General features: G+C 46.3%; 3 protein-coding genes across 18 annotated transcripts in view; 1 reads left to right on the plus strand and 2 right to left on the minus strand.

The window, feature by feature from the left end:
* Positions 1-21,829, plus strand: part of RNASE13 (ribonuclease A family member 13 (inactive)) — a 38,031-nt gene extending 16,202 nt beyond the window's left edge. For 7 of the 14 annotated variants that reach the window (XM_032343091.1, XM_032343090.1, XM_032343088.1 and 4 more), the window contains one exon: positions 19,636-21,829. In XM_032343091.1, the coding sequence (XP_032198982.1) occupies positions 20,319-20,861 (543 nt within the window). In that variant the 5' untranslated portion in view covers positions 19,636-20,318 and the 3' untranslated portion in view covers positions 20,862-21,829. Of the gene's footprint in view, positions 1-4,004; positions 6,318-9,239; positions 9,399-13,710; positions 15,129-17,216 lie in introns of those variants that run through there. The other 7 variants (XM_032343087.1, XM_032343082.1, XM_032343080.1 and 4 more) reach the window with 7 other exon arrangements.
* Positions 10,369-11,247, minus strand: RNASE7 (ribonuclease A family member 7). Its single transcript, XM_032343094.1, is given in 2 exon segments — positions 10,369-10,869; positions 10,871-11,247. Coding segments are annotated over 2 exon segments (468 nt in total). The 3' UTR covers positions 10,369-10,778.
* Positions 21,830-22,734: 905 nt separating the features above from the next.
* On the minus strand, positions 22,735-24,677 carry TPPP2 (tubulin polymerization promoting protein family member 2). Of its 3 annotated transcripts, none has more exons than XM_032341654.1 (4): positions 24,577-24,677; positions 24,139-24,380; positions 23,749-23,902; positions 22,735-23,019 (listed from the first exon to the last, which is right to left on the minus strand). In XM_032341654.1, exons 2-4 carry the CDS (start codon positions 24,309-24,311, stop codon positions 22,831-22,833), a joined length of 516 nt encoding a protein of 171 aa, XP_032197545.1. In that variant the 5' UTR covers positions 24,312-24,380; positions 24,577-24,677; the 3' UTR covers positions 22,735-22,830. The 3 variants fall into 3 exon arrangements, with proteins under 3 accessions (XP_032197545.1, XP_032197546.1, XP_032197547.1); XM_032341655.1 differs by having other exon boundaries at positions 24,587-24,667; XM_032341656.1 differs by lacking the exon at positions 24,577-24,677 and adding an exon at positions 24,489-24,567.
* Positions 24,678-26,057: the final 1,380 nt, after the last annotated feature.

A 26,057-nucleotide genomic window follows, 5' to 3' on the forward strand; every position in this document is an offset into this window, starting at 1 on the left:
TAAGTTGCAAATATGCTTTAACTCAGGTAGATGCTGAGCCTGCACCTGGCCAACCCCATTCAGGCAGGCCTGGGAAAGGGGTTCCTTCGATCATGTGTTTGGTCCTAGTCATCATCATAACTCTTCCCAACTGCCACAGTCTCAGGGCCCTTTTACCCATTAAGCACCAGAGGCTCAGTGCCTAGGGTTTGGGAGGTTTTCAAGGGCCTATGCTATTGAAGACTGGAAGAAAACTACATTCTCTCCAATACAGGAAAAGTCAACTTCCAAAATCAACTGTAAAATATACACTTACCTGTTATCACAGTAACACAGTTGACTTCATTTATTTTGAAATTTGGCACTCAAAAAAGTTTATTACATTGCAAAGCAATCTTAGTTTAGATATTCTCATTTTATAAGAATTCTCAAGTACTATAATTGCAGAAGGAGCAGTACCAATTGCAAAAGTATTTGTAGTCAACTTCAGAAGTAAAGCTTTAAATATAATTTCAGATACAATTTGGCAAGAATGATACTTAATGAGGAATATGTATATTAAATATATTCAGTGTGATGGAGTGTTATGGTGTCGAGCATGGTATAGTGATACTAAACATGGCCTTACTTGTGGGTCCAGTCGGCACAGTCTGTACCACACCAGCAGAAGGAAAGAGACACTACTAACCACAATTTCGTGAAGGCCTGCTTGGCACAGTGTTAAGTACTTTGTTAAGAATTCAAGCTATTATTTAAAAAAGCATTTACTGGGGCACCTGGGTGGTTCAGTCTGTTAAGTGTATGACTCTTGATTTCAGCTCAAGTCATGATCTTGGGGTCCTGGGATGACCCCTGCATCAGGCTCTGTGCTTAGTGCGGAGGCTGCTTGAGATTCTCTCTCTCTCTGCCCCTCCCCATACTCATGAGTGTGTGTGCTCTTTTTCTCAAATAAATAATTTTTTTCTTTTTTTTTTTAAGATTTTATTTATTTATTTGACACAGAGAGAGAGATCACAAGTAGGCAGAACAGCAGGCGGTTGGGGGGTGCGGCGAACAGGCTCCCTGCTGAGCAGAGAGCCTGATGTAGGGCTCGATCCCAGGACCCTGAGATCATGACCTGAGCCAAAGGCAGAGGCTTAACCCACTGAGCGACCCAGGTGTCCCCAAATAAATAAAAATTTAAATAAGTGTTTACTGTGTGCCAAGACATTGTACTTTGTATAAAATTTTATCTGCAAAGCATTTATGTGGTCCATGTTATTACCCCCCCTTTTACAGAAAAGGAAACAGAGGCTTGGAGAGGTTAAGGTTACATATTTATTAAGTGGGATTGAAAATGACATAGATCTGCTACCAAAGTTATGTTGTTCCTTTCTGCCATACTGTTTACCTGTTTGTTGATGTTACCTTATAGGCTAAGAGTCACCTAGTGACCAAATTCTATTCTAATGGACTGGTCTTCCTTTTGTCTACTGGACATTTTTTGCTCTTTTCAACTTCACTTCTGTTTGTTGTTGTTGTTTGTTTGTTTGTTTTTTGTTTTTCCTTCCCTGAGAGCCCTCCCTCAAATATTATTCATCTTTCAGAGCTCAGCTTGATCACATGGGTGAACCCTCCCAGTCAAATCTAGCCTGGGCTAATCCCTCCTGAACCTCACATCCTTCAGCATTACTTCCTGGTACCACTCATTTGGGTTTTTAGATGTGTGCTTCCTTGCTTTGTTACTTGATTCTTACATGTGTGTCCAGTCTTCCCAACTGGATGGAAAACTCGTGGGACAGGAATCAGGTCATCATGTGCTTCTCTAGCCCAGAGGGGACACTCAGTGACTGTGTTGCCTCTCGGAATCCTTGTTGTTTGTAACACAAGGATGTGTAACAGTTGTATAACTTCTAAAATGCCCCCGGTACTAAGACTCTATGAAACAAGAAGAAACATCCAGTGCTCACAGCCAGACTAGAACATAAGAGGAAACTGCACAGTTAGACCCTGAAGTAGCTCAAAGGAGGAAACGCAGAGAATCAGTGATGATCCCCTAAACACTTGTGTTTTCCGGATCCTCGAGGAAGGGTGGGTGAGAGCGCCACAGAAGTCTGTCTGGGTCATGGGTATGAGGGACAGCAGCAGCATGAAGAAAGTCCTTGACCTATAAGTGCCACCCTCAGGATGGGTCATCAGGCTTCCCACTCTGAACGTCCTTCTGGTGGTGAGAGGCAGAGTCTCCAGGAAGAAAGGGGTTCTGGAGGAGTGAGGTGGTGCAGGAGGGGCCGGGGCCACTAGGAGTGGCTAAGGGGAACATGGCATATGCATTTTTTTATCCTTTGCTTGGGTCCTGTGTGAGCCTGTCCAGAAGTGCTTCCTGGTCGCTCAGTGGAGAGCAATGGGAGGATCCATGGTGACTACTGAACTGGAAGTGACATGCTCTAATAAGTTCCTTGCGACGGGGTGTGAGAGGAACTGCTGCTGCTGCTTTCCGGAGGCGCCAAGGTGGAGACAATCTGAGATGCAGAAGGCTTGAAATAAAATCTACCCAGAAGGAAGCCCGATGATGGTAGAACATCAGCTGCTGGAGGCAAGTGGTTGCTGACAGTTGTGTCTCTGGGCTCCACATAGCTTTTTAGCTAACTTTCTGCCCGACAACTTGACATATCCATGGTGGACCACCTGGAGCCAGGACAGGTGACAGGGAGGAGCACTTACTCCTGGAGGTGATCCCCGCTGTCCCGGCCTTTGATCGGCTCCAGCCATGCAAACTTGCTGCGGTGCTGATTCAAAAACGAGATGAGATTGTGCATGTTGAGCTTCCCAGTGATGTATGTCCTGAGTCTGTATAATGATATCCTTGTGAGAGAGAGAAGAGACAAAGGAACAGAATAGTGTAAACCGACTGATCCTCCAGGGAACTGGGTAGAGACGGGCTCAGGCTGGAAAAGCCCAAAGGCGAACAAGAAGGGTGAGGCTTAAGGGCAGCGTCCTGCTCTTGAGCAGCTCTGGAAGAACAAACCTACCATGCCCAGCTCTTCTGACTATACTTCTTTGTCTGTTTACTGGGATCCAGGACCTTGGCGATGAGTCAACAACCACCAGGGCTGAGGGTGGTTGGTCTCACACTGAGGCAGGGGTTTTGTCAGAAGCTTCCAATAGGGAATCTCTCCAAGAGAGATTCTCATCCAAGAGGGGTCCTTGGCTCTGAAGAAACCATGGCCATGACATATCTTGGATCCTGGTTTCTGAACTCTGAGTCTCAGAGTTCTGTTACAAGAAATTTATTGCCATATTCCTTCTAAAAAGTATCACTCTGTTCACAGTGGCTGACCCTGTCCCCTGCCAGGTCCATTTCCTCTTTACTGTGTAGCTCTTTGGGGTCTTCTCAGGGAGCCCAGTCCCACCATGATCTTGCCTCAGCAGTTGGACTGTGTCTCTCGCTCTTGAGTATAGGATCTGTCCTCAGGAAACAGAGCATGTAATCTTCAGCCCAACCAGAGCTGAAGCAGGGGGCTCTGCTCACATGTGTTTTGCAGTCTTTGACTTAGTACAAGCCTGTGTGCAGCATTTGGATCTCCCAGGGGTGACAAAAACAACAGTAATAGAAATGATCATAGCTAATATTTACTGAGGGGTTTCTGGGTTCTAGTCACTGTTCTAAAAGCCTTATGTATGTTTTTCTCTGCCTCTCTTATATTTATTTATTTATTTTTAGCACGTGAAGGACCTTCCTACTGCCCTTACTCCATACTATCTTATCTTTCTTACCCAGTTCTTGAAGAGAAATACTGGTCAGAGACTCAGACCCATGGAAAGCAAGTTAAGGAAAACCCCCTTAAGGCTAGTGTACTCCTACCTTTGACTGAATGCAGACATATGAGGGGTATACAAGGACACATAAGATAACTGTCTTCTTTCCCAGTTTTCCTGAAGTTATTTGGGGGTGGGAAGAGGAAGTAATTTAAAACATTATTTTTACATAAAATAAAACTGTACGATGGAGTATATTGAAAAATTCAAATAAATTACAGATTATTTTTTACAATTTAAAATGTTTTTGCTTTGAAGTAATCTCAAATTTATAAGTAAGTTTCAGAAAAATTACACACGGCTCCCATATATGCTCTGCCCAGATTCCCCAATTATTAACATTTCTGAAAGAATAGGTTACAGACATGATGTTCCATTAGCCTTTAATACAAAAGTGAGTATTTCCTAATTACAAGTTCCCTTGCCTACATCCCTACATCAGCACAGCACAACCATCCAAACCAGGAAATTAGCTTTGATCTCTTATTACCCACAAATGAAATTTTAAGATAACATATAAAACATCTATGCACATGGCTATTCTAAAAATACTAGTTAAGTGAAAGAAGGAGGCTTCAGAGAAGGTTCATGTTTGCTGGGCAAGACTTGAGGTATTTTAATGAATTCTCCTTTGCCATTACTAGCTCTTCAGGGAAAAGTCTGAGACACATTGCTCTGTGTCTAGTTGACCATAAAAACTCAGCCGTGCATGCACCAACTTTGAAGGTAAAGAATAGTGACCCTTACCAATGATAAAATGTTTTGGGATGTCTCAGGCCCACCTGGAGGTCTGCCAAATGTTTTCCTATTGGCTCCAAATAGCAGATGGAAAGTGAAGACCTTTGTTCTTGCAGCATGCCCTTATTCATGTCTCCAACAGCCAGTGGTATGGCCCGAGGACATACTTGACTAGTTTGTAACCAAGTCCTTGGGTTCTGTTTTGTTCTCATCTCACTGACACAATATGAACATTCAGGTGAAGGGGATGTGGTCCATGGGTGAGAGGCAGAAACGTAAACACACTGGGATTACGGACACTAAACCCTCTTTTGAATGAACATGCTTTTCTCTCAAGTCTGGGAATTTGCAGATTGATTTGCCAGACCACGGACAGTGAATTTGACTTTGGAAAATGTCTAAGACGCATCTGGGATAATTAATTAGAATTCCAGTTTGGAAATATCACTGGACTGGTTCAAGAAGCCTGAGTACTTACTTAAACTAGCCATGTGATCTTGGACAAGATGTTCAAGTCCTCTGGGTATTATTTTTCTCATTTGCAAAATGGGGAAGGCTGGACTAGATGACCCCTGAGGTCAGTGGATACCATCTCTTGTAACATTTTAATTTTATGAATATCTGCCGAAAGAGCCAAAAGCTTTATAGACGTGTAGGTCTGTGTTGTGCTAGATGCCACAGCCTGAGCAGGAGTTTGTACTAATTTATACCAAGTCAGTTTATGCTTTAAATGTGTAAGCTCAACTAAGTTTCTATGTGAAGACCACTGAAAGCGACAGCTATGATGTTTTCCCACTGCAAGCAGTCCATTGGAAAGCAGGGAAGGACCATGAGCCATGGGCCCTGGTGGCAATTTTGAGAGATGGAAGACAAAGTAGGAAAGGGAGCTCAATCTGGGAGTGGGAAGGATGTGGAGGTCCACGATGGAGGCAAGGGCATAGTAAGCTCACCTGAGGACGGACTTAGATGTCAGGAGGGGAAGTTGGAAACGTCACCAGAGCCCTCTCGCCTTTAATTGCTGTGATACATGAACCCTTTAGAGAGGACCTGGAGTAGAGGACACCCTCAAAAACTAGTGGCCCTAAATCCTCTGCCTTCTTTTCACATCTTTTGATTCATGGAGGGTAGAGCTGGGGGGAAAAAGCAACCCTTAACTAGTCTGAACAGATATACTCAATTTAACGCCCCTCCCTTTCTCGCTCCAATTGGAGCTTGCCCCCTACCCCCACCCCACTCCAAATTACTTTACCTAGAGCGATAATGCATATTGTCCTTTTTGTCTGACCTTGAGCCTTACTTTATCCACTCTTGGCTAGGGACTACTTTTGGCAAAGGGAGGCTAAGGAGGAGTTTGGCCTCTGTTTAAATCCTTTGTTCTTCTGTCACGGAAGTCAGGCCTGTTCCATCCATCACAGGTTTGGTCACTTGACATTTGACACCGCAGCGATAAATATAAATGATAACACCTCTTGAACTTTTCCTATAGGCCAGCCACTGTACTAAGTGCTTAAAATATATTGTCACAATTAATCTACCTAATACTCCTATGAAGTAGGTTACCTTTATATAGATGAGGATTTTCCATCATAATGTGTATTTATGTGTAGACATCTTTCTTTAGTTCTGCTCTTGGGAACTATGGGCTTCACAATACTATTATGTTCCATAGCCTATTAGTGATGTTTTCTCATGCTCCTGTGGTGTCATGGGTGCTCCCAGCCTGACTGCTTTGGAGTCCAGCACAGGCAAACGTCCTGGCAAGAGCTGTACCTGCTCTTCTTTCTACCTTCCATGGTGGGATAGGGGTAAGTGAAAACCTATAAAAGAGAAAATCATGAAAAATTTTTAAAAAATTTAAAAAAAGAGAAAATCAAAAATCTTCAAAGTCCTTTTGGAAGCTCAGTCATGCAGGAGCATAGAATGGGCCAAGGTTCTCTAAAAGGAAAGGGTCCCTGGATGTTATTGCTATTGATATGTTTTTTGCTGCCATAGCACTGGGGTTATCCCCTACAGCCATGGATACTATCAATAGTGTAATTGACACTATGAATCAATGTGTGGAGAAGGGTCCTCATCTCAAGGGCATTTCCTCTTCCCACGTTCTGCCCTTGAGATGGGACACTTCTCACATTGATTCAACTGGCCTTCTTGTCTATGGGTTATTTACTTCAGAGTATGGAGACTTTGGGAAACCAGGGTCATGTAAAAGAGTCTCCTACATAATGTACCTTGGTTCTCACTTGTAGGAACGTGAGTGAGCTCTAGTACCAGTTCTTGTGTTACTTTCTTTACTGGACTCCTTTTCTTTTCTTTTCTTTTCCTTTCTTTTCTTTTCTTTTCTTTTCTTTTCTTTTCTTTCTTTCTTTCTTTCTTTCTTTCTTTCTTTCTTTCTTTCTTTCTTTCTTTCTTTCTTTCTTTCTTTCTTTCTTCTTAAGACAGAGCACACACAAGTGAGCAGGTGGGTGGGGCAGAGGGAGAGGAAGAGAGAGAATCTTAAACAGGTTCCATGCCCAGACCAGAGCCCAGAGCCTGATATGGGGCTCCTTCTCAAGACCCTGAGAGCATGACCTGAGAAGAAATTGAGAGTCAGACACTTAACCGACTGAGCCACCCAGGTGCCCCATACTGCTCCTTAGGTCCAGGTTGAAACAATTTCCTTTAAAGGAACCTACACAAGGCTGGGCATGTTCCCCTGCACACCCTCCTCCCCTCTCCAACTCCTATCCCCAGAAACCGAAGTGTTTAGTAACTAATCAGCCTCCTTTCCCCATCCTTCAGGTTTCAGATAGGAATACCTGGTAATTGGCCCAAGCCTGTTATTCACTTTGGACCTCACATTTGACCTTTGGAAAACTGAATAACCAAATGCTTATTTCAGCATTATTCTTGGCATCTGTCAACTTGGTTTTGATCAAGGTCATGTGAAGGAGTGGGTGACTGTCAGTCAGTTAAAGCATCAGTAATGAGAACAAGGCAAGTCATTTGGATTCATAGTTAATATCTGAATCACTTTCAAATATTAGTGAGCACTCTAGATGTAACCTGAGAGTGAAATTTTCTTTATGAACTTTTTTAAATGTTGAAGTTCTATCAGTCAGTAGAAGTATAAATGCACATTTATTATTTAAAAAAAATTGTTTAGGGGTACCTGGGTGGCTCAGTCAGTTAAGTGTCTGCCTTTGGCTCAGATCATGATCCTGGAGTACAGGATCAAGCCCTGCTTCTCCCTGTTCAGCAGGGAGTCTGCTTCTCTCTCTGGCCCTCACCCTGTTCATGTTCTCTCTCTCATTCAAATAAATAAATAAAATCTTAAAAAAAAGGAAAAAGAAAAATGCTGTAATAATGGTTGTCAAAGCCTATATTATATACAAAACAATGAAGAACTGTCACATAATATAGGAAAATCAGTTGACCTATTATAAAGTAGGAGATAGTGTATTAGCTGGATAACTTTAAAAAGATCCTTATATACTTTTTGATCCAAAAGTATTTATAACAATTTAATAAACAGCATAAGTACTATTACATTCAAAAAATATTATAAGGCATAACAACAGAAATTAGGTTATATCTTACTTCTATGATTCCATGATATCATAGTCCTTATAGAATTGATTGATATATTTAGACTTATCATGTTAAATAAAATAATTCTTAAGAACTATACATTCAGGAGGATTTTTTTTTTGAGGTATAACTTACATACAGTCAAGTGCACAAACCTTAAGCATACAGCTCAAGGGGTTTTCTGACAAAGTAAACATAACCAGACCAAGAAAGAACATTTTCAGCTTACCTCTTACCCCTTCCCAGTTAGTGCTCCCAGGATACCATTATTCTGAACTCCATCACCACAAATTACTTTTGAATTATGCTGAAGTTTCAGTTACTTAATACTACTTAGGTAATGAATCTTACAAGAAAAAGTTTTATTTGGGAATTCTCATTTTGAGAGTATGCAATAAAGCATCATTTTAGCCACTTCAAAATTTTGTGTGGAGGGTGTCTTCAAAACCATAATATCCATAAGAAAAAATATCAATATATATAATTTATATTTATATGTGATAAATATCAATTTATACAATTTGTTTATACAAATATATAAAAAGTTACAATAAAAATAAAGAAAAATCAGTACCCCTAAGTATCTTGCTTTTCTATGCATCTCAGTCAAAACCATCTATTTAGAGTGACAGATGTAGAGTATAACGACCATAGGGTATATGTAGATATAACGACCATAGATTTACACTCAGTCATTTGGCCTTTGGCTACAATGTGTATTTAGTGCATCTCTACTTCAAGGCTCATCAATGTATTGGCCCCACACTCTGCTTAAATTGTTCAATGTTCAGCTTTTTCTTTGACCATCCCCTCCCTACCTTCTTTCCTCCTCTCAAGCCACCCAGCCCACCTAGCCGGACTGCTTGCCAGACCTGTCCTCTAGCCTACTCAAGAACATCACTCTAGCAGGAGAAAGCCCTCAAGGAAAACTGAGTGGGGTATTTGGCTTCATCTGCATGCTTGCCAAGGTGAATATGACAAGACTACTATTTGCTGCTACCAGTGATCATTATTAGATGCTCACCAGTGCCAAGGGTTGATTAAGGCTACATAGAAGTAATTTCTAAATCTTCCTGCAATCCTGTTGGGGAGGTGGGATTACTCCTGTAATTTCACTGTATGAAAACACAGCCACAGTGAGGTTTGTTCCTTTACTCCAGGTCACATAGCCAGGAAGATGGAGCCAACCAAGATTTACACCCAATTTTATCTGGCTCCAAACTGGCTCTGGCTCTGGTAAGGAGTAAGGGAGCACTGGCGGTGTCCGGGAGGGACAGAAAGAGAACAGATGCCCAGCTCGGAAGGGAAGGTCTAACAAGGTAAACTGGACGGTGAAGTAGGGCAGGCATGGGGCATCGTGCGGTTTGTCTGGGGCTGAAATAAAGGAAAGAAAGAAGGGGCTAGTGATGGTCAGGACTGCAGGCAATGGAGGTGGGCTGGGACATGGGCACCTCACAATAGACCCAAGGTAAGGCCGTAGCTTCTCCAGTTCTGCTCACTAGAGACAGAGCAATGGTGTGTGCAGCCCAGGGGGACTGGGAGATGGCATTCCCACATCTCAAGCCCTCCGGCCTGGGCAGATTGCCAGAGTGGGGAGCCAGGGAAGCACCGAGGCAGGACAGATCATTATCAGAGGAAGGAAGCTCTGGCAGCTCCCACCAGCCTGTTTGTGACCAGCAGGCTCTGGGCCACGGAAGTCCCTTGAGGTCAAGGGAAATGTGATCCTGGAGCAGGGGGATGAAGCTGGGACACTCCCCTGACCCTATGCCTTCAGGCCAAAGGGATCTAGCCAGAGCCAGGCCGGGGGCCCAGGTTGGAAGAGCAGTGGGCTAGAGAAGGCGGAGGCCAATTAGGGAGGCAGAAAGAGAATGAATTAAGATCCCTGGAACACCTCATAAACAGCTCTTGGCTAGAGGGCTAGTGACCTTGATTGCAGCGGACACAGGGCAACTGGCTCCTCAGAGCTCTCAGGGTACATTTCTTCATGGGTGAACTCTTACCCAGTTCTCTTGTCTCTGCCGAGGTCTCTCCTTTTTTGCCCAAGGGACAAGCACAAAGTGCTCTGTATTTAGAATAAGGAGACCTAGGTTCCAGTCCAGGTTCTGCTACTAACCAATTTGACAAGCTCTTCAATTAATTGCACTTTCTGAAAGCGCCATTTCCTCCCCCAAAGAAAGCCCATTACCCCTCTCGAGTCTATTTCCCAAGGGACTCATGTGGCAACGCCACGAAAAACCTAAAATTTATATAGTATAGACATGGAGTGGTACTTCATTTTCTTTCTTTCCAGCCGTCTTTTTACACACAGGTCATGTCACCAGCACGTTAGTTGTGGAAGATTCCTAGTTCAGGAACAGGAACAGCTCTGTCCATAAATTTCATACCCTCCTTGTCCTTTCATTTCCTCCTCTTGTCATGCTGCTGTGAAAAGATGGGTCAGGAGAGAGAGGTCCAAGGCATAGACCAGGGAACCCATACTCCTAGCTTGCTCAGCCCCTCTCTTGGGGTATAAGCTCCTGGGAAAACAGCCACAGAAAGAAGAAAGGCCATTTCTTCTGGAGCTCAGCCCTCTTAGAAGAGACTGAGCTAGGAAGGGCCCTAAGACATGGGAGGAAGATAACCTGTGGGCTTGTGAGGAGTGGCCTAGAGGCCCAGAGAGGGAAGTCAGGTGTAGCACGAGAGGCAGGAAGGCCGAAAACCTAAAGGGTTTTGTCCAAGTGCACAGGAAGCAGCTTGAATTTCCTAGAGTCCCCTTTCTCAGGAGGGTCACAGGCCACAATGTAAGAAGCAACCTCTCCTCTCTTTGTATTTGCACCCTGGGTACTTCCTTGAGGTGAGCTCACATGGGCTCCGCGAGACACGGTTTTTGCTCTGGTGGCAGTTTCTTCGACCCTTCTTGCAGGCTACCGTGGGGGTGTGACAGGTGGCGGCCACACTGGAGAAGGTTTGATGCAGGAAGGTGTCGAAGGGTTTGCAATGTTTTGTGTACTTGTTGACCTTGCCCATCGCCGTGTTGCATCCCTGGGGCCTGGGCTGCACGTGCTGAATTTCAAACCGCAGAGCCGAGGTCATGTTGCTGGGCTTGGCCCTGACTGGACCCTTAGGCACCCACAGCTACAGCAGCAAGGGCAGCAGCAGAGGGCAGGACCCTGTTCTGGCGGCTGCCATCTCTCATAGGGAAGCAGTCAGGATGGAGGGCTGGGGTTGCTGGGGACAGACAGCAGGTGGTGAGAAATTAGTCTTCCTGTCTGTGTTCTATCTCATCACCGTTACTCTCCCCTAAGTCTCCTTCGCCCCTCCCTCCGTATCTCATCCCTTCTTCCTGCTCTGTTCGCCCTCCTCACCCACTGTGACCTCATCCCCCTCACTCCATATGCCTGTCTTCCCCCATCCTGTCTTTTTTGTCTCCCACTCTTTGTTCTATTGCTTCTTCCTCAAGCCCCATCCCCCTTATGTCCTTCTCCCTTGCTCTGTGTCTCATCCTCTCCATGAAACCACCCCATGTCCCCTGTATCCCCATTCTATGTCTCCATCCCCCACCCCACTCTCCTCTCTCCCCTATGGGTGTCCTTATCCTCTCCTCCTTTGTCTGTCACATCGCTCACCTGCATCAGAACCCGTCCCTTCTCTGTCCTCTCTCCTCACCCAGGTCCCTCCACAGTCTGCACCTCCTCGCTGAGTCTTGCATGGCGGCTCCTGCTCTGGGGCTGAGGATGCCCTTACCTGCCCCTGGCCTCAGATCACTTGCCGTTTGACTCCTTAAGAGCTGGCCTGACCTATGTTGCTTCTGTTTGGGGTGGACTGAGGTGAAGTTGGGGATCAGGAAATTAATCAAACTTACGTGCCTTTCCACCTAAATGTCCCAAATAAGTGGATACCTATGGAGCTAGTGTACCTGCCTGAACAGGTTCAGCAATGAGGAAACGTCACTCCCCACACTCCAAGACTAGATTTGGCCCCTGGCCACATGGTTTCAGTGACTCTACTAAAGCACCGGACCCAGGTGTCAACCCCAAATTGCATTTCAGGGAGAGCTGCCATTTATCTCCTATATACATCTCTGGTTCATGACTCTGGGAAGAACCAATCCCTGTGGTGGTAAGAATAGCTTTTTCTCTAACCTGAGGTACAGAGGGAATAGCCTCGAATATTGCTTGGTATGATTTCTTGTCATCAGGTCTTCCTGCTTATCTTTTGGAGGAGTTGGAGAAGACAGGGAAGCAGACGAATCATCACAGTCACGATGCCCAACACCACCCCAACTCAGCTATTCTGCAGTGATTTACTCCTCTGGTCGCTCCTCAGTGACAGGAGTAGCAGGTGGCTGAGCAGGGCCACCTGGCTTTACCTGGCAAAGGCTCCCAACACCTTTCATCCTTCACTCTCTTCCTCCCTACTTCATTGAGACTGGCAAAACTTAAACACTGTCCAAAATTGGAAATGCTGTTGGGGGTGGTGGTTGCTTCATTCTGCCTTAGGTCTTGCTCTTGTGTGCCCTGTTCCTTGCAGTAGTCGTAGGTGTGTGGAGAGCCTGAGTTGGTACTGCTCTGGGGGCTCGAGTGAGCTTGGCATATGGTACTCAGAAGACTTGAGACACTGAGGATTAGAAGTATCACACTCTGTGGGTGGGAAGATCTAGAAAACTGAGATGAACAGTTCTTTTGTTTTCAGGATTCACCTGTAAGTAATAGGTGATCTCAGAACACCAGGTTTAGGTTCACCTATGCAGTCAGTAAACAAATATTTCTCAAGCACCTATCATGTGCTGACGTGCTTGGGATGGATCAGTGAAAGAAAGAGAAAAAAATCCCTGCCTTTGTGGAGCTTACGTTCCATCGGGAGAAAGATAGTGAAAAGTAAATATACCCTTTGCTTGAAGTGATAACTGCTAAGGACAGAGGTAGGAAAAGAAGGAGGTTTGTAGGCAGTGATTTTTAAATAGGGACATTAAAGGGGGCCCTTCTGGGACAAAGATGTGAATTTGAGAACGTGAACTTGTGGGGAAGAAGGGTCCACATTGAACAGTGCTGAGAGGCCAGATCATGGAGAGCCTCTGAGACCAGCAAAGACTGTGACTTTGACTTCGCACACACTGGGGAGGGTCCCTGAGAGTGGGAGGCCATTCTAAGCAGAGGAGTGAAAGGCTGTTGTGTAGATTGTAACTGGAGCAAAGCCACAGAGATGGTCTTGAGAGGGCGCCTGGATGGCTCAGTCGGTTACATGTCTGCGTTCGGCTCGGGTCACCATCTCAGGGTCCTGGGATGGAGGCCCATGTCATCATGCTCTCCGCTCAGCAAGGAGAAGCAGGCTCCCTCTGTGATCTCTCTCGTTTTTGCTCTCTCTCAAATAAATACAAAAAATCTTAAAAGTGGTCTGGATTGTAAAGTTTGTGTTCCGGTCCAGAAGTCAGAAGTTTGAGTCGGGAAGAGAAGGTGTTTGTTTTTGAGGCCAAAGGACATCGTTTTATTTATTTTTGTTTTTATTTTTTTAAAGATTTTTAAAATTTATTTGACAGAGATCACAAGTAGGCAGAGAGGCAGGCAGAGAGAGAGAGAGAGGAGGAATCAGGCTCCCTGCTGAGCAGAGAGCCCCATGTGGGGGCTTGATCCCAGGACCTGAGATCATGACCTGAGCCGAAGGCAGAGGCAGATGGCGTGCAGAGGATGATTTTTGGAAGAAAAAACGATGTTGGAGGTGGCAAGCACCGCTAGATGGGGACAGAGAACCAGAAGCAAGTTCCCACAGGCCTCTGGCTCCCCGGCTTCCTGGGGAGGCCTTGGCTGTGGGAACAGCATTTGCTGCTTTGTTAAGGAGCCTGAATCTCTGCTGTTTGGACTTCAGGATGGAGAATTATGCCTCTGCTGCTGTAGAGATGCAAATGTTTGGAAATAAAATCCATGGTTTAAAGCAGACTGTGGACAGAATGCGGATCAGCACAGGCCTGTCCTGCCCTGGACAGGAGGCCCGGCTCAGGGGAGGGAGCGGGAGGCCAGGAGCTCATTTGAATTCTGAGCCAGGACTCCTCACTTCTCATAATTCTAGAGTGAGATGTTTCCAAACCACGACTTGCACTGCCCTGTGCTCTTGTGTTTTCCTGTCATTATAATTATCTTAGTTTGCTCTTCAAGCCCATTACCCCGAATTCTCCAGAAGCTGGCTTGAGTGCTGTGTGGAAGTCAAACACTACCCTCCTGTCTCAGGCCAAAGGAGAGAGAGAGTAAAGGTTTAGGTTTGCATACAAAAATTAAAGAGTTGAAACTACCACCTTTACAACTCGAGCTGAAACCCTTACTTTGCGTCAGTTATTTGGATAAGGCAGGTGATTTTGTTTATTGATTGATTTGCCCCAACTCTCTAGATTCCACGATCCGCTTCACTTTGCATTTGGGAGGATAATTTTGCCAGTTTTCCTTCACCCCATGTAAGGACTAAGAGGAAATGATGGAGGAAGGGGGGACAAGATTAGGGAGAACAAAAGAGGTCAGGCATCAGGCCAAGGACTGATCAGAGAGTCTGGCAGAGGGGAAAAGAGAAAAATTAGAAAGGGGTGAGCAAGAAGACAAAATGGGGGGAGAGGAGGGGAGGGAAGAAAGGCCCTCTCACAAGCAGCCTCTATCCGGGGAGATGAGGTAGCTACGCTCGCCTCCTCGTTCTATGGCCATAGTCATAGTTCTTGGCCCAATCCCTGCCAGGCTACTCCCATGCCCATGCATGGAAGCGTGCATGCCTGTGCGTGTGCGTGTGTGAGTTTAAAGTCACTGGGGCGGGTGTTGTGAAAATCCCAGCAGCGCCAGGTGGACCTCTGCCTGTCTTCCCCACAGGACAACAGCTGCTGCTTCCTCTGGCCTGCACTGAGAGGGGTGAGGGGAGCTGGCTGAGAGGAGGGCCGGGCCTGGACTGGCGCCCACCCTTCAGAGGCCAGCCTCTCTTGCTTCCGGAGTTCCACACAGCCTCTGGATACCGATGGAAAGCCCATGAGAGTTTCCCTCCAAGCAGGAGCAGATCCAAATTCTGTTATCCTAATTTTGTTGCTCCTAGGATAAATAAAGGTAATGGGCTCATTTCTGTAGACAGAGAAAGTGAAACAAACAGCAAGTTGGGGTCAAATGTGAGACTTGCTCTGGGTCTTTGAATTCTCATGACCTTTCCTGGAACAGCTGCGGGTCTGGAGGAGACGGCAGTGACAGAAGGTTGGAATCCTTGGCTCCCAGACCAACGCCTTTAGACAAGCCAGGATGTAGAAGAGGGGGACCTACTCTGGGGTTGAAAGGCCTCATTAGGTCACTCTATCTCAGAAGCCACTGTCAGCTCCCCCTTTATCTACAGAATAAATTTCAGATTCCTTAGCCTGATATTCAAGGTCTGCCACAATTTGGCAAACCCATCTTTTGAACTTTGTTTCTGACTTTTCTTCCACCGAGGCGCCTCAATTCTAGCCAAGCTGGTTTTCTCTATTTTCTTAAGCATACCTTTCATAATCCTCTTCATCTCTACTCAACTCTTAACCATACCTTGAGATCCATCCTAAGGTCCCAGGATGACCTGCCCCTCACACAGAAAATTTGCTCCAATCCTCCCAATTCAGAGGGATTTCTTCACCTCTAAATTCCTATAGTTCTGTCTTCAAGATGTATAATTTTCTGTCTTGAATCATCGGTTATTTCTTCATATGTATTTATCATTTTCCTTCAACTTAGACTATCTAATCTTCAGAAGACAAGGATCATCTATATTACACTTCTTTCCCACTTTCCCCAGGGATAGCTTAGTGCCTTGCATATAAATGACCCTTAACTGATTCAACTTTTGGGTTAGAAGGCATTCATTGTGCCCCTGAATGATCCCAGTCCCAGGTGGGACCACCAGCAACCTCAGCACTGGTTAGTAAATGGAAGGTCTGACAGTGCAGCTCCTGGACTTCAACCCTGGGCTTGAGGTGAAGTCATGACAAGAAGGCTGAGCTGCATGAAGCAATCCTTTGGGTTCAAGGACAGCCCAGGAACTGCCCATGACACACTATGCTGGTTGGATCAATTTCGGTTGGACAGGGCAAAAAGTGACTTTGCTGAGATTGTGGTAAGCCCACTCTGGGCAAAATCTTGGGGTTCCCCTCAATCACAGGGAATCACTCCTGCACTTGAACGTTAACTATTTGTTCTGGAAATGCTTATCACTGGGGAGGAAAGGAGGGAGAGAATGTGTAGAGGTCTACAGGCAGAGGGTCACCCTTACAAGAAAAACAACTCAAAAACTCTCATTTCAGTGGTGAACATTCAGTGCTCTTCTCACTGGTAGAAAAACCATCACTACTAAAAGTAAAATCTAACAAAAATATTTCTAAGTTCTGGAGATTTGCCAACCCTTTTCAATAGATAAGGCATAAGTAATTCTGCCCTTGTTAGGAGATCTGATTCACTCATTAGACCAGGGTTTCTTTTCTTTTCGTTTTTTCGAAGTGTATTTATTTATTGTTTTTTCAGTAGTCTCTGCACCCAACGTGGATCTTGAACTCAAGACCCTGAGATCAAGAGTCGCATGCTCTTCTGACTGAGCCAGCCAGGTGCCCCAGACCAGGGTTTCTCAACCTCAGCACTGTTTACATTTGGTCTAGATAATTCTTTGTTGCCGGAGCTGCCTTGAGCAATATTGGATGTTTAATGGCATCCCCAGCCTCTACCCAATAGATGCCAGTGGTCCCTCCCTGTTGTGACCACCCCAACATGACCAAATTGTCCACCCTTGCCCCCTTTGAGAACATAGGACCTTGAGCAAACTACTCTCTCAAACTTAGCTTCTTCATCTCTAGAGTAATTCTTGTGTATGTAAAGCCCAGTGTAATGAGGCAACAAATTCCACAAATCTCAGGCTTCAGGAACAGATGAAACCATGACAAGGATGTTAGCATGAAAGCAGCAATGCTATGGATCAATGCTATGGATCAATCAAAATCCTATCAAAGATATGATTTTATTTTATTTATTTATTTTTAAAGATTTTACTTATTTATTTGACAGAGATCACAGGTAGGCAGAGAGGCAGGCAGAGAAGAGGAAGGGAAGCAGGCTCCCTGCTGAACAGAGAGCCCAATGCTGGGCTCAATCCCAGGACCCTGGGATTATGACGCAAGCCGAAGGCAGAGGCTTTAACCCACTGAGCCACCCAGGCGCCCCAAAGATAGGATTTTAAAGGCCAGGCCACCAGAGTTGCAGTCTGGAACCTGAAGGCCCATGGCACACTGAGCACCTCTCCTTGTCCTGTGCTCAGGCCTTTCTAACATATGCTTATATATGCATCTTTCTTGCTGAATTATACATGTAATCTGGACTGGAGCTGTTTTATTTACCTTTATACTGCCCCCAGCATTTGTCATAGTGCTTTTCAGATGGTATTTAACAACTTTAAAATATTAATTAAAAATTTTTTTTAAGGTAATCGACACAGGGCATGGCTAGTAATAGAAAGCTTCATGAAGATGAATTTTAAGTCATGTGTCTGAGGAGGCAGAGCTGGGATGAGGAAGGTCACTCGGATCATCTGGGAAATAAAAGAGGCATTGCCGGTATTGAGTCAGGGGAAAAACTAGTTGGTGTAGAACCCAGAAGATCATATCTAGTTATACATTGTTTATATACCATGTGATAGTTGAAACTCATGTTCATCCTGACCATCTCACTTTCTTCTTGCAGCCTCATGAGGTAAGGAAAGTATTCATCCCATTTCATAGATGAGGAAGCAAAAATTCAGTAAGTTATCTGATATCAAGTCCTGAACTCTTTCCTCTATGAAGGGCTGTTTCATTTCTGTAACTGTGCGTCCAGGTGGTAGGCGGGTAGCGAATGAAGGAAGAGGATGACCAGGAGCCTTTCATGAAAAGCCCCTTCCTCTTTTCAGGGAAGCTGCAGCCTTGAGAAAATAGGGAAGAGGAGGCATGCTTTGAGGTGGGAACAACAGTAGACTTCCTCAAAACCAACACTTGAGTCAGCCAGGCTCAGGCAGCTCCTTGCAAGTCTCCCACTTGGTCTTGTTGGCCTATAGACCCAGCCTGAAGGATACAGATGAGCAACCGGGCTGTGTGTGGGCTTCACATTCACTTGTTTGGCTGTGTACACCTCCCAGAGGGTGGTCTTCCAAGCAGAGGCTTTTTAAACAGGATTTCCAGGCTGAGTCTTCACATGAACTAGCTCAGTGGAGGTGATGGAGGTAAGAGTGGTAGGAGGTAAGGAACAGCATCCTGGGTAAAGGAGGTGGCATAAGCCAGGATGAGGGGGTGGAGGGGGCACAAATGGGGAAACAGTCATGGATGGCGATGTAGTTGGAGACATGGTAGGGGTCGGGTCATGGGGAGTCTTCTGTCCTGTGAGGTGTAGAGCCTTACTGGAGTTGGACTGCATGTGATGTGGAGAGGGGAGAGCCTGTGCAGGGAAAGACACAGGGATGGAAGGGACAGTTTCAAGAACAGTCTTAGATGTTAGAGCTGCATGACTAATGGACTCATGCTCATATTAAGGACTCACCAGGTGCCAGGCACTGGGCTAAAATCTCTTGATATATATAATAATGAATTCGAATACTGCTATGATGTATAAAATATTACCCGCATTACTAGATGAAGAAACTGCAACTTACAGTGTTTTTTTTTTTTTTTTTAAAGCAAACTTACATTGGTGATACACAGACTGTAAGTAGCAGAGCCAGGGTTCAGCCAGGATTTCTGGTCTGTTTGACTCAAAAGCCTTACTCTTGGCCACCTTGCAGCCACTGCCTCCCCACAGGTGGAGTAAGGGAGGGGGAAGGATCTAGGATCACAGATTTCTTGCATAGGTAACTGAGGAAATGAGAGACAGACAACATGGGAAGAGAAGCAAATTGTGGGGGGAATGGGTTCAGTGTTGGACTCCAGTTAATGCTGTCAGGAAGAGCAACATCAGTATCCCCAGTGCCTCTAGTACTCTGCACCACCCCTAGAATACACATTGGTCTTGGAACACTTGGGGGTCTTTGTTCGAAATCTGAGCTCCATTCTCCAGGACAAGGATGGCAAGCTGTCCTATGATGAAACCCACCACCCAGACAACACCCTGCAGGGAGGCAAGGCGGAGAGACCTGTGGAAGTCAAGGGCTATGGCTGGCAGGCTCTTTAGTTCTCAAGCAGCAGCAAGTGTTGACAAAGAGAGTTAGGACAAACTCCAGTAAGAATCTGATCCTCTGGGCTCAGGGGGCCCACACTTCCTCACGTTGAGGCTGTGCTGTCTAATCCCACCTGATAAGTTGGAAGCTTCAGGGTCAACATGCATAGGTTTCTGGGAGTGCTGATAGGGCCTGAGGTTGTAGGTAAGAGAGTTGGCTAATACTGTGATTGAGACCAGTGTGGAGGTGATGATGGGGACTGCAGGGGTCCACAATGAGGTCTCTGATTCTCAAGCCAGCACTCTAGTGGGCGGCCCTTGTGTGCATGAGTGGGATGAGTGGCAGACCCTCTGTTCTCTGAGGGTCAGGAATAAGCAGCACTTTGTTCCTCAGAAACATGACAGTGCTTTCCTTTTCACCTTTCCACAGGAGCATGGCCTACAGACCAGAGAAAACATCAAAGAAAACCCAAGAACTTCGAGCCTTCTGGCAAGGAGCTGGAACTAAGTGTTCTGATGACAGCAGAAAGGAGGAAACCAGACAGCAATGTCTCTCTCCTCCCACCCATGCAGCCCCCTCAGCACAGCGGCTCCTCAAACTCAGGGGCACTCCCTTCTCCCAGACTGGCCTTTGTCCAGAGAGCTCTCTAGTTCCTTCTCACCTTTGGGCTGCCTTTGGTCTCAGGCAAGAAGAATTACTGCTCCTGCCCCGCTGGTCTTCCAGCTCCTGTCCTTTCTCCAGAGCAGTCAGAGAATAGTAGTTCAGCCTGTTCCTTCTGTCCGCTTTGCATTTTTTACCAGAAAGTTTGACCAGAGCCAGAGATAATCTGGAAGAGTTGCTCACCCAAGGACTGGTTGGACTTCTTATTCTGTAAGTGTTACAGTTCACAGACTGGGTGAAGCTGAGGCCCCGGGGTGGACCAAAGGAGTTGGGGGAGTGGGTGAAGGTGACCGGTCAGCTGGGTGAACTTGGGTAAGTGTCTCCTCTCTCTAGGACCTGGTTTGGAGGATCTCTGAAGTAGATCCCAGCTGTTAGGTTATAGGGGAAGGCACATGGGGAAGGATGGGGAAATGCTGGAGGCTCTGGGAAGGGGCAGACAGCCACTCTAGTATATGTGCTGCCGAAGCGAGCATGCAGACAGCCACTCTAGACCCACCTCTGCTTCTAACCACTTCACTCTACCAGCAGGAGGAATGGCACCATCTGTGGCTCGGCTTGTGTTTCTCCAGTTTGTTCTAGGACCAGCTCTGGTTGAAGGCATCAAGGTGCAGATCGCCATCAGAAACTTCCGCCGATTACACATTGACTATCCCCGGGTTAGCTACCCAAAGGGCTTCCACGGCTATTGTAATGGTCTCATGGCCTATGTGCGGGGCAGAAAGTGGAGTTGGTATTGCCCCCAAATTCATTACATGGTGCATGCCCCCTGGAGAGAAATCAATAGGTTCTGCAAGTACAGTGACAGCTTCTGTGAGAATTACAATGAATACTGCACACTTACAGAGGACGCCATTCCCGTCACGATCTGCTCTCTGGTCTCTAGACAACCGCCCACGAGCTGCCACTATACTGAAACCCTAACCAACCAAAGGCTCTACCTGCTCTGTTCTGGGAAGAATGATGGTGAACCGATAGGCATCATTGGCCTCTATTAGGAAAGGAAGGTTTTCATTCTGAACCACCCCCTACTGCCACCACACGCAAGCCTGACCCTACTCCCGAACTTCTGATCCCTGGTATAAGGCTTCCTTCCTGACTTCACAGACAGGCAGGATCCCTCCCAAGAGACAAGGAAGGTAGGACAAATGTTTGAGCTTCAGTCGCCATGCAAAGTTATACAGCCTTGTAGCCTCTTTCCAACTTGTTTACCTCCTTTCTTCCCTCACCATCCTCCCTCTCCCACAGACAGTCTCACCCACCCAAGAAGCTGACTGTGTCCAGTTGGCAGAGACTATCCATCCACTGGGCCAGATCCTGAATCCTGGATGGAGGCCCAGAGCCTCAGCTCACACCATGGCAACAGGCACCCAGCTCCATGTCTCAACTCCCCATCCCCACCAGCCTTCTCTTCTTAGCTTTCCCCATCTCCCTTGGGACTCTCCACTCACTCACCTACACAGTAGGTACCTCTAGCTTCAGGGACCTCCCGAGACCCTTAGCCTCATTCTAGCCTCTCTTCTCCAGAAACCTTCTCAGTTCCCAGTCTGTTCCTCTCTGTGAAATCATTGATCTTCTCTCCTCATCACCTGTTCTTTCCTTTCTCCTCTACCACAGAGCCCAGGGTAGTCTCTCCCTGACATTCCCAACCTCCTGTAGTCACCCTGTCTTCCTTTCTCTGACCCCTTTTCCTTCCACCCTTCTCACTGTGACTCACTGGAGTTTCAATTTACCTTCTCTGACCTGTTCTCCCCAAAGATTACTGCATCCCTTTCCTTCCAAAAGCTTCTCCTGATACCTCTCCCCACCAAATCCAAGATCTGCCGCTGACAGGACAGAGCTGAGGTGAGCCTGGCTGTAGTCATGGAAGGTTTTAAAACCACATCTGAGTAATGTAAGACATAACCATTGGGTGAAACTGGGGTAAAGGAGGGGTGCCTGGGTGGCTCAGTCGTTAAGCATCTGCCTTCCACTCAAGACATGATCCCAGGGTCCTGGGATCAAGTTCTGTGTTGGGCTCCCTGCTCTGTGGGAAGCCTGCTTCTCCCTCTCCCACTCCCCCTGCTTGTGTGTTCCCTCACTTGCTGGGTCAGTCTCTGTCAAATAAATAAATAAAATCTTAAAAAAAAAAAAAAAAGGAAACTGGGATGAAGGGTATGTATGTGGGACCTCTCTGTACTATTTTTGTATCTTTCTGTGACTCTATAATCATTTCAAAATAAAAATATAAAAACACATCCAAATCAGTTCTGATTTCATTCCTTTTTCCTCAGCACACCAGAACTCCTACTCTTGGAGTCCTGGAGGTCACCCACTTTTGGTTGTCTTCCTGGGTTACCCTTAGCAGTGAGTGGGATCTTCTGTTCCACGAGTACTGTGATGGAGGTTGGGTAAAACTCAGTTCTGGGCCGGTTGTTAAAAATAGATTCTCTCATCCCCCTAGCTCAAACACACTTGTAAAAGTAGTCAACCTGGTAAGTTCTTGGCCCATTTTAGCTAGTTTCTATTTCTCCAAAAAAATCTGGACTACAACAGATGGGAAAGGTAGAGGGACAGGGAAGAGTCTGGCTGGTGGTGTCAAATCAGGAACTGCTGATTTGGAGATAAGGACAGGGGATACCAGTGACGTATGAAAGCAAAGGCACACATATTTTTTGCCGCCACATCTGGTTTGTCTTTTACCTCCAAATATATTCCTCACCTCTGATCTTAGAAGCAGTTGTTGAAGGGAATGCTAACTTCTGGCTGGGAGGCATTAGGCTAAGTGGAGAAGGGGTGCAGAACTGGAAACCCTGACTTCTTGGGCTTTCTCTTCTCTCTGCATTGATAGGCCCATCTATCTGTCATCCTGATGGAAGACAAAACTCATTGGCTGCTGCACACACGGATATTTATTGTTCCCTAGGGTCCTTGGTGTTTAAGATGCTGGGTTGAGGACAGATTGACCCTAGTTGTTGAGGCTACTTCTTACTTGCTGGTCTTCTTGTCATAGGTGCCAGCACCCTTGTAGCCACTCACATAGCCCGAGTTGTTAGTTGTCTCTTCCCGTCCTGCGATGCCTTTGCCCTTGCCACTCTCGTCAAAGCGCTCCTTGTGGGTGCCCGTGTATTTGCTGGTGTCCGTCAGCCGGCTCACCCCACCCACTGTTGTTGCTTTCTGCAAGCCAGAGGAGAACGGGTCTGATCCCTCTCTTTCCCTTTGATGTCACACCCCTTCTCTGAAGACGGTCTCTGATTCTGCTAGGACTCATCACTGTTCTACCTTTGGGATAGGGCTGCTTTCTCTAGGGCCCAGATGCAGCCAGGGGTGAGAACTGTGACAAGAGCCATCCACTCAGGAGAGTGGAGGAGTTCGGTGTATGGGAACCCATGTGGGTGTGTGTGGATTTTTCTATTTTCAAGGGAGTTATTGTGACCAGGCTGCAGCCAGAGGACATCAACCCCAGATCCAATATGCAAGGTTCCTCCTATTGGGAGGGCCCTATTTGAAACCCAGAGTAGAGGGAACTTAAAATAGAGAGGGGACAAATAGGGAACAGATGGTGGGTGAGAGGCAGGAGGTCAGAGGTTACAGGTTGGGATCAAGTAGCAAGTCCTCTGCACTAAGCATTCCCCCAAAGCTGTCTGGACACTTGGGAATGAGTCTAAATTTTACTATTAAAATAGATGTGGACCCTATCTGGGCCACAAGTTCCTCATCTCTAAACTAGTAGATGATCTCTAAAGTCTGTTCCAATACCAGCAGGGCACCAGAGGCTTCCTGCCTTGTCTCCCTACAGTATTACTAATGGTAGAGGTGAGGGACATTGGAAGGTGGGTTGGGAGGCAGGAGTAGCAGGGATCTAAGGAATAGGGTCAAGGGTCAGGGATGAAGCATGTCACTCACAGTAACACCAGTGGTAGCTGGATCCTTGCCTTCCATGAGTTTAAAAATGCTCTCCAGAGCTTCATCTGGTTTCTTGTCCTTGAATCGTTTCTGACCCAGTTCCTTCATTGCCTCCTGGAACTGTTGAAACGTGATGGTTCGGGCATTCTTGGCCCTGGTCAGTCAGACAGAAACCCAGAACCTCTGGAACATGAAGTCATCATTTTCCAAGGTCCAACCCTTCCCTTATTCAAACTGGCCTCTTGACACTGAATGTCCTGAGGACAGGGCCAAGGACTTAGTAGGTGCTCAGTAGACCCATTACGCATGTTCTATCCCATGGACCCTTCCATGTCCCACTGCCTTGTTGGTTCTGCTCACCACCCCTACTTCCCATCTCTGGTCCCTTACTTGACTTTACTGAATACGATGTCCACATCAGTGGAGGTGACTGTCTTGCCATCCATGATGCCACAGTCTTTGCATAGTTTAGAGAAGTTTTTGTTGTTTATTTCAGTGCCATTGCTCGATGATTCTCCGAAGACAGCAAACCGCTGGAATGTTCTCCCTGCTTCTGATGCCATGATCAACTGGAGGTGGGGGAGGAGAGTAGGGGGGGAGACTTGGGGGTGAAGGAGGAGGGGATGAGAGGACTGAGGAGTAATAAGGATGGGGGTTAAGATAAAATCAGGATCAGTGATAGGAACAAAGTCCCTCTTCCCTGTCCCTCTCTTTCCCCGTCCCCCTCACTCATATCCCACCTACTGTTCCAGCACTAGGGGTACTAGTGTGGCTCCTATGTCCTGAATAATCACCACTACCACCCACTTCCCCACCACTTTTTTGCACCTAAGAGTACCCGGATGGTGTCTGACCCTTCCCAGCCTTTATTTATGTGTGTGCAGGTATGTGGGAGCTGGCTGACTGGAGAGACTGTGTGGCAATGGGGAAACAGACAGGGGAGGGGAGGGAAGTTTCTATGACCTCAGCAGTGTTTATGTGACATCATCCCCAGAGACACCCTAGTCTTGGTAGAGGGGTCTTCTTATTTCCCCACTTTGCATGCTACATTGAGCAAGCTGCCAACCTTCTGATCTCTCCAGCTGATCAAGCTCTCCCTAATCATTCCAGCCCAGCCTGATCCAGTCTTCTGGGTCCTGGTCAAGTTGGTTTATACTCTGCCCCAAAGAGCTGAGAGGAGCCCAGGGAAGGGGTAATGAAAACAGGTTGGCATAAGTCCAACAGTGCCCTCCTTTTTAGTCTCAAGCCCAAGATAGTGACCGACATGGAGAATCCCAGTGGCTTTGGCAGACCGACCTCAATAAGAACTTTAAATGGCTTCCAGTGTTGGGCCTGACATAGAAAGAGCACAAGCCTTGGAGTATGACAGATCTGGGTGGGTCAAGGTGAGTGAAGTCAGAGTGAGGGTGAGTCTCAGACTTCGAAAATCTTCCAGATAAGTTTCTGTGCAGGTCAGGGATTTCTCTTCAACCTGTTCTCTGGCTAGAAGCCATGTAGATGGATGAACTTTAGGAATTATAAAACAGAGCAACTGGGTTGGTGACTTACCTCCCCTTCCCTTCTATTTAGTCACCAATTTCCGTGAATGTCACTTCCTTGTCTAACAAATCCTCTCTTTCCATTCCTATGGCTCCCACATTTAGTCAAGTTCTTGTTATCTCCTATCTGGTTGATTTCCCTGGCTTCTAAAGGAACTCTCTCCTAGGGGCACCTGGGTGGCTGAGTCAGTTGAGTTGATTAACTCTTGATATCAGGTCAGGTCCTGATCTCAGAGTTGTGGGATTAAGCCTGCCTGTCGTTGTGCCCCTCACACTGTGGGGAGTCTGCTGAAGATTCTCTCTCCCTCTGCTCCTCTCCGCCCCTAAAATAAATAAATCTTTCAAAGAAAGAATGAACGAAAGAGAATCTCTCTCCTAAATGGAATGCCCCCCCATAATTCATCTTTATCACTCACCCATCAGAATAATTTTCACAAAACTATTTTTTATCCATTAATCCTGCTCAAGAACACTCTAAGGATCTCCAGTGCCAGGACTCTGTGCCTGTCATTCAAGGACTCTCATGCTAGGGTCACACTTTTACCAAACAACACCCATCTCTCATCAGTGTTATTCATCTGGGACCATATGGCTTGACAGGCTACCTCAGTGGCAAGAGCATGGCCTTGGAGTGGAATAAATCTGGGTGGGGATTTGAGTTCTGGTTTTGTCATTTACAGCACTAGTTGGTTGACCTTGGGCAAGTGACTAAAGCTTCTGTTAGAGAAATCTCTGAGCCTCATTCAGTTCCTCACCCGTACTGTGAGGACA

The sequence above is a fragment of the Mustela erminea genome, chromosome 5 (genome assembly GCF_009829155.1).
Source record: "Mustela erminea isolate mMusErm1 chromosome 5, mMusErm1.Pri, whole genome shotgun sequence".
NCBI classification, from domain to species: Eukaryota; Metazoa; Chordata; class Mammalia; order Carnivora; family Mustelidae; genus Mustela; species Mustela erminea.

What these genes read in the sequence shown, in the direction of transcription:
- TPPP2 (XM_032341654.1), bottom strand. Translation starts at nt 24,311, where the DNA reads ATGGCATCAGAAGCAGGGAGAACATTCCAGCGGTTTGCTGTCTTCGGA. An exon ending in ATCGTATTCAGTAAAGTCAA is followed by an intron (nt 23,903 to 24,138) that starts GTAAGGGACCAG and finishes CTGACTGACCAG; the next exon opens with GGCCAAGAATGCCCGAACCA. An exon ending in CAGCTACCACTGGTGTTACT is followed by an intron (nt 23,020 to 23,748) that starts GTGAGTGACATG and finishes TCTGGCTTGCAG; the next exon opens with AAAGCAACAACAGTGGGTGG.